At 38.6% G+C, this 8,130-nt stretch overlaps 1 protein-coding gene across 1 annotated transcript; it reads right to left on the bottom strand.

The window, feature by feature from the left end:
* Positions 1 to 4,500: 4,500 nt before the first annotated feature.
* On the bottom strand, positions 4,501 to 7,703 carry myf6 (myogenic factor 6). The gene is made up of 3 exons (XM_067427179.1): positions 7,190 to 7,703; positions 6,943 to 7,036; positions 4,501 to 5,893 (listed from the first exon to the last, which is right to left on the bottom strand). Exons 1-3 carry the CDS (start codon positions 7,697 to 7,699, stop codon positions 5,778 to 5,780), a joined length of 720 nt encoding a protein of 239 aa, XP_067283280.1. The 5' UTR covers positions 7,700 to 7,703; the 3' UTR covers positions 4,501 to 5,777.
* Positions 7,704 to 8,130: the final 427 nt, after the last annotated feature.

Here is an 8,130-nt window from a genome sequence, read left to right on the forward strand (position 1 = left end):
CAGATATATAGATAGATAGATAGATAGATAGATAGATAGATAGATAGACAGACAGACAGACAGACAGACAGACAGACAGACAGACAGACAGATAGATAGATATATAGATAGATAGATAGATAGATAGATAGACAGACAGACAGACAGACAGACAGACAGACAGACAGACAGACAGACAAGATAGATAGATAGATAGATAGATAGATAGATAGATAGATAGATAGATAGACAGACAGACAGACAGACAGACAGACAGACAGACAGACAGACAGACAGATAGATAGATAGATAGATAGATATATAGATAGATAGATAGATAGATAGATAGATAGATAGATAGATAGATAGATAGATAGATAGATAGATAGGACAGATAGACAGACAGACAGACAGACAGACAGACAGATAGATAGATAGATAGATAGATAGATAGATAGATAGATAGATAGATAGATAGATAGATAGATAGATAGATAGATAGATAGATCTCCAATTTTATATCTGATCTGAAATTTTATTTTAAGCATCCGAGAGAAAACTGATGCTTAAACAAAGCCTCATGAAGTCTCTCAAGCCCTCTGAGCAATACAGTGTTCTTTAGGGATGAATCCCAGATGGCGTGATGCTATAATCACATTCACTGTGCCTCCCTTTCATGGTAGCTAATGACACATTTGTAGTTGTTATGTATTTCAGAGTATGTTCATATGCAAATGGAGCAATGTATCTGTCAAGACCTTTCAAATGGGATTTTTTTTCTCTCTCCTAAAGGAGTCGAGCATTATAAGTAAAAAGAAAAGAAAAAAAAGAACCAAATAAAATCACACATCTCCGAGATCCTATTAAAACAACACTGTAGACAGAGCTATCTGGTTACAGTCTGGCTCACTAAGCAGAGAGCAATGAATCTCTTTGAAGTGTCCCAATCTTAATGCCATATAACTTATCAGACAATCACCCGACGTGTGCTGACGCCAAGGCCGCGGATTTAGCATTGTTTATGCTGAGGGTATTATTATTAATGTTATCATTGAGTGTGTCAAATAACATGCTGATATATTCATATTAAAAATACTTTGCAATATTTAAAAAATAATAATAATTAAAAAATCATTTCAAATAAATGCTGTTCTTTTGAACTTTTCACCAAATAATCCTAAACAAATGTTTCCACAAAAATATTAAGCAGCACAACTGTTTCCAACATTGATAACATTGAAATCAGCATATTAGAATGATTTTTAAAGGATAGGGTCTATTGAAATATGAATTTTCTCTTTATGGCCTTGTTTCCCAGATGTGAGCTGTGCAGGTCACTGGTCATTCCGAGTCATTTGAGAGTTTGAGTACATAAGTTAACTTGTGTCTGTGATGAGGTCAAAGGTTGTAGTGTGTTAAATGGAAAGATCAGAGAGCCGGTCCTGACAGAAAGCACGCTGTGCAAGATGGAAATGCCGCGGTGGAACTTGGGAACACCAACAAATCAGCACTACCGATGGATAATTGCCAAGCACACACACACACACATTCGCACTTGCAAATTAAACCTGACCAACGCATGTAATGCAACCCAATGCTTCATCCAAGGGGAAAACCCTCGCAGCCTGTAACATTGTGATAGCTGTCATGTTGCTTACAGCTTTGCGATATTTTCCCCTGACCAACCTTCTACTCCTGATCATGAGCTAGACGGCGGGTTTCATTGCAGCCAATCCCGAGTCCGGCCCTGCCAGCTGGAACTAACAGGCAAGGCCAGGGCTATTTCAGGGCCAGTCATACTTTAACACTCCGTTAATGCTCGTAAATCTGGAGTAGCTTCTGGCTTGTCTGGTCAAGGCTAGTGCTTGAATATGGAGGGCTTTTAATTCAATGGGTTTTAATGAGGACATTTGGTGGCCTGCCATTATTGCGAGCTAAACGCGCCTGTTACCTTCAGCTTGGGACCTTTAAGTAAATGTTACGAATTAAAATAGATTCAACTGAACAAGTATGAAGATTTTACATGGGTGCTAAATGACTTTAAAGCTTAAGGGGATAGTTAACCCAAAAATGAAAATTAGCCAAGCGGCAACCTCCCGAGATCTCTCTTGAAGCCAATACGGAAGTAATGTAAACTGCAATTCCTCGACTAGCCACTAGAGACAGGCTCCAGAAGGGAGCAGAATCTCATTGAACCCCATGTTAAAATTCCCAAATTTACAGCCTGGTACAAATTGTGGTTTTGACCTATACGGCTAATTTTGCCCTTCATAACAACTGTGAGGGGGGTGCATTTTTTTATAATTAATTTGTTTACGTTATATAAAGACTTAAAGGTCCTGTTCTTCGCGATTACATCTTTTAAACTTTAGTTAGTGTGAAATGTTGCTGTTGGAGCATAAATAATACCTGTAAAATTATAAAGCTCAAAGTTCAATGCAAAGCGAGATATTTTATTTAACAGAAGTTCCCTTTCCAAGCCTACAGCGAACGGCCGGTTTGGACTACACCCCTGCACTTCCTTGCTTGAATAATGTCACTAGAACCGTTTGTTGACTAACCCTCCGCCCACAAGTACACGCAAAATAGGGGGCGTGGTCTTGTTGCTCTCACGTGGAGTGCGCATTCAGCGCGTTATGCATCTCCCCGTTATGGTAAGAGGCGGGACCTTTCCGGGCAAAGTGCGCTAAGCTGCTGTCCAATCACAACACGGGAAGCGCTGGCCCAATCAGAACTCGTTACGTATTTCTGAAGGAGGGACTTCATAGAACAAGGAAATATTCTGGCCGTTTTTAGGACAGAGAAAACAGCGCTGTACAGATAAGTCAATTGTGTGAAAAATATTGTGTTTTTTTACACGTGAAACATGAACTCATGTTATATTGCACACTGTAAACCTAATCAAAGCTTCAAAAACATGCGAAGAACGGGACCTTTAAAGTTCTGCATAATTACGGACGTGGTTACTTTGAGTGACAGGTGGATATTGTGTCACCTAAGCTCCGCCCACATCCCGCCTCTTTGCCCATTTTCTGTTATCCGGGAGTGACGCGCGATGACTCGCTCGCAAGATGGCGACGCCGAGATCATCTCTACTTTAAGTTTCAGAAGGGCTTATCGGAATCCTATGGGTGACGTCACGGACACTACGTCCATATTTTGTTTACAGTCTATGAAATTAGCCCATGATTTACTCACCCGCAAGTCATCCTAGGTGTATATGACATTCTTCTTCAGACATTATAATGACAGCGAATGGCTGTTTCTGTTTTGAAGTCCATAAAAGTGCTAGCCTGGATGCCAGCCGAACTTAGCCCCGCCCACACATTTTTTAGGTCGGGCGGTTCGGTCTGGCCTTGCTCCATAGAGGAGTAATTATCCCCGAACAGAAACTGTTCAGACCAATAAAAACATCAGGGCGGGCTTTAGACAATGACGGACAGATGATAAATTGTAACGTAATCATGCACGTCATCAAAGGGGCTTGGATTATATTTTTTCGAATCCTAAACGGTGAGCTTGTTTGTATATGCATTCACCTTCACAATTTCTCACAGAAATGATGATCATGTTGGGTAAGTACTCTGTGTATCATTAAATTATTTTATTTTTTTACAACACCGGCAAAGATCGTTTATTCCAGCCTGATTTCAGCGCACGTGCAGACAGGGTTGCCAAGTTTTTACAACAAAACCCGCCACTAGCCCTAAACAATAGCTTCCCTGGTTCTACGGGGAAAAATGGTGTTTGGGGGGTAAAATGTGTGCTATTTTGGCAAGGTTGCCTGCTAAAATTCAACCCGCGGACATATAGAAAACAACCCGCGGGGAAAAAAACGCGGACTTGGCAACACAGTGCAGTTGCGCTCTGTTGACATTTGACAATGCGTCGCTTCGTTGCTCTGATTGGTTGTAGGTCTGTCCAATTGATGTCTTTCCTGGTTCGGTTGAAAAACACCCCATAATCACAGCCCAATGGAGCAGTTTCAGACTCATTCTGACTAGAATTGAGTATGACCACGTCAGGCTATAAAAGTGCATCTATCATCATAAAAGTAATCCACGCAGCCCAGGGAGGTTAATAAAGGCCTTCTGAAGTGAAGCAGTGCATTTTTGTAAGAAAAATATCCATATTTAAAACTTTACAAACCATTATTAAGCTTGGAAGAGCCAGGACATTTTGTAATATAACGGCAATTGTATTCATGTGAAAGAAGAATGTCATACACCTAGACCAATACGTCGTGAGGTAAATTTCATTTTTGGGTGAATTATCCCTTTACCAAGGTTGAATGTCTACTCTTAGACAATACATACGAATGTATATTTTAAAATTACAAGGGAATCTTTCATTGGAATGATGCAGGGACATCCAAGGTAACATTATATAAAAATAAAAATAAAAAATCTGATTATATTTGTAAATTAAATAAATAACAATGATTTTTTTTAAATAAATAAAAAAATAAAAATACAGAGTACAACTTTTTTTTTTTATGTTTAATGTTGGAAAGATATCCGATAGTGATCAAGTGCTCTTTCTTTCTTGTTCATTTATAAAATAATTTAAGTAACAGCAATATATTACAAAATATGTACATTTTAGGAAGACCACAAAAACTGACAGGAATCATTTTGCTGATAGTAATGACCCTTAAATGAACCTGGAATTACCTGCAGCAACTACACTGAATGGTCAATTATGAAAATGAAATCATAGTTCACTGGAACACTTCATAACATTTGCAATGTAATAACATTACTTCATCCAATGCTTAACAGATCACATAGTTGCATTCAAATAGACTGCCAAATTATATTAATTTGTTAGATTAAACATGACCTGTTAGGCATCATATGTGAGCCTGGAGCACAAAACCAGTCTTATTTGTGGCAACAATACATTGTATGGGTCAAAATTATCCAGTTTTCTTTTATGCCAAAAATCATTAGGATATTAAGTAAAGATCATGTTCTGTGAAGATATGTTATACAATTCCTACTTTAACTATATCAAAAATGTATATAATATTTTGAGTTGTTTGCACTTTCAGATTCCAGATTTTAAAATAGTTGTACCTCGGCCAAATATTGTCCTAAACAAGCGATACATCAATGGAAAGCTTATAGACCCTTATGACTGGTTTTGTGGGTCCATTATCACTTTTAAAGTGTTAGTTCACCCAAAAATGAAAATTATTTAATGAATTACTCACCCTCATGTCGTTGGACACCCATAAGACTCATCTTCAGAACACAAATGAAGATATTTTTGTTGAAAGCTGATGGCTGAGAAAGGCTTCAGATAGGCCTCCATTGGCATTCAGAACATTTCCCTTCACAAGACCTCATATTCTCGCGCATGCATCGAGTTCACGTCAATAACTTGGTGGATAAAGTCGTTATTTTGATTTTTGTGCGCACAATAACTATTTTTGTCACATTGTAACATTATTGTACAGCCACTGTAGTGAGATAGACTTTGTAATGAAGTCTTTAGTGCCTTTTATGTGTCTTGTGAGTGGGTCAGTGGAAATGTACTGAATGCCAATGGAGGCCTTTCTGAAGCCTTTCTCAGCTATCAGCTTTCAACAAAAATATCTTCATTTGTGTTCCGTCTTACGGGTGTCCAACGACATGAGGGTGAGTAATTAATTAAATAATTTTTGGGTGAACTAACCGTTAAGGATGTTTGTTAATGACATGTTTATGAAAGTGTCGCCTATTACATTTAAAAACATTCACACTAGCTCATGGAAATAAATACAAGTCGGAAATGTGAGGTGGGATGCTTGAGCTTCACTTTTCTGAGATCTGGTCGGGACATCGAGCTTTCGTCTCTTCAGTGGAAATGCTGTCAACAATGGAGGAGAGGCGACGGAGGCTGCTGGATGCTGAAGACTCCACCGCGGCTCCTGGAACACACGTTAGGCATGGGTCATGTTTGCTTAGAGAAACAAATTACCCGTAATTATGCAGCGAGCATTAGTCGCAGATGACTTGCATAAGTACACTTGCGTGCAGGGAATTATGCATGACAAATTTCGCACACATAATTACGCACTGGAAGTTACGCAAAGCAATAATGCAAAGACAAATCTTCCCTACAAATTAGAAAATGCAATGCACCGACACCGGAAATGAAAAGAATTTCTTCATAGTTTCAACTTTCAATCATCAAAGCGGAGAGAACGAGAGTCTGAAATCATAGTGCTGCTGCGTTTCTTTAGGGAAAATCATGCGCAAACTCAGACCACTGTAAAAATGATTTTAAAAATAAGTTACCTGGTTGCCTTAAAATTTTGAGTTCATTGAAATTAAAAATTTGAGTTAATACAATTAACAGTTTTGAGAATTGACAACCTTTATTCAAATATTATTAAAAGATTTTAATTGTGTGTGTTTTATATGTGATGACAGAGAAAGTGACAGTGACGTGCTATTTTTTCCTAATTTATCAAATTTTGAAGTGGTTCCGATACAATAATATTTTGTTTCTATTTATTAAAACAATTTCATTTATTGTATCAACTCAAATATTTAATTTCAATAAACTCAAAAATTGAAGGCAACCAGGTTACTTACTTTTTTAAGTTTGATTGATATCTTTATTTTTGAACATGAGAGAATAATAAAAATACAATAATGTTCAAACATTTTAAAAAGAAAATGTAAAGATGAAAAATAGAGGGAAAACAGCAAAGTATCTTTCTTTCCTGTATAAACATGCTTCATGTAGGCTATGCATGTTTTTCATGTATGAAAAAGGAGTAGGAAGAAGTAAAACTTATATCCTCCTATTACCCCTACCCCTTTAATAAAAAATGTAACTAACAATATTTTTTTACACTGTATGCACATCCCCAGCGCGTGGAACATTAACAACCACCAACAACTTAAGACCGTCATTAAATGTTCTTAATGTTAAAACCTTAAAATGTAAGCTTTGTTTCTCGGTACCGACCTTCTCTGTGACCGGCCATCTGGGAGTTGGAATGATCTGGATTCCCCTGCCAGCTCTGGCAGGTCTTTTTCCAATGATACTCATTGGGAGCCACCTGAACAGGCAATCATGATGGTAAACATTAATATTTCTCTTAATTACATTTTTAGTAATTAATCAATATTCATTCATTAGACGGAAGCAGACGTGGCACCACGTGGATCCATCTGCCGTCAGAGCACGTGTATCGGTTCGGTTATGTTCTTACATGGTTTTCTTTCGCGTTGTACGTGTAAGGGTCACTGTCAGAGTTCTGTTCTTGCTCATCCAGCGTATGCAACAGGTCCTGCAGTTTCTCGATGTAGTTTATTGCGCTGCGTAAAATCTCCACTTTGGGCAGCCTCTGGTTCGGATTGGGCACCGTCTTTTTCTTTAACGCGTCAAACGCCTCGTTGATCTTTTTGAGCCGCCTTCTCTCTCTCAGAGTGGCGGCCTTTCGCCGGTCGGTGGGCGCAGATTTTCTTTTACAGATCTTGCAAGCCCACATGAGGCACTGACCCTCGCAATGCGATTGGAGCCCCGGTGGCGCAAGGACGTGTTCCTCCCCGCTGCTCTCGCACCCTGTCTCGGACGGGACCGGATCCTGTCCCGGGGACAAAGGGCTGTCGTTACCCTCATAGAGCGGGGACACACCAGGCATATCCAAGGTCCCATGGTCCCCCTCAAGATAACGTAAATCGTTGAAAAAATAAGTGTTGGTCTCAAACAGGTCCATCATGTTGTTGTAGGCTGTTTTGACAGTAAGACTGTTGGCATTTAAATAGCCCTGTGACACAAGTCAGGGGACTTAAATATAGAATGTGAAATTCTACCCAGTGCTTAGCTGTTGCAGGGCTTCAGAATCATTTCAGTAGGCCTTCAGGAACACAGGAGTCCGAGTGATAACTAAAGGGGACATTACATTATTGTCCACGACCTTAAACAATAGGCCATAGGTGTAACTATAATAAATGGACAGTCTGTGTGTGCAAAAATTTGGAAACGTTTTTTTTTATATATATAAATAAGTCTCTTATCAAGCCTGCATTCATTTGATCAAAAACACAGAACAAATATTATTACAAATAAAATAATGGTTTTGTATTTTAATATACTTTAAAATATCATTTATTTCTGTGATGCAAAGCTGTGTTTTCAGCATCATTACTC

The sequence above is a fragment of the Pseudorasbora parva genome, chromosome 20 (assembly GCF_024679245.1).
Source record: "Pseudorasbora parva isolate DD20220531a chromosome 20, ASM2467924v1, whole genome shotgun sequence".
NCBI lineage: Eukaryota > Metazoa > Chordata > Actinopteri > Cypriniformes > Gobionidae > Pseudorasbora > Pseudorasbora parva.

Coding starts and splice junctions, on each gene's coding strand:
- myf6 (XM_067427179.1), bottom strand. CDS start 7,699: ATGATGGACCTGTTTGAGACCAACACTTATTTTTTCAACGATTTACGT. Junction 7,037..7,189: donor ACAACGCGAAAGAAAACCAT/GTAAGAACATAA, acceptor TTGCCTGTTCAG/GTGGCTCCCAATGAGTATCA. Junction 5,894..6,942: donor GATGGCCGGTCACAGAGAAG/GTCGGTACCGAG, acceptor CGTGTGTTCCAG/GAGCCGCGGTGGAGTCTTCA.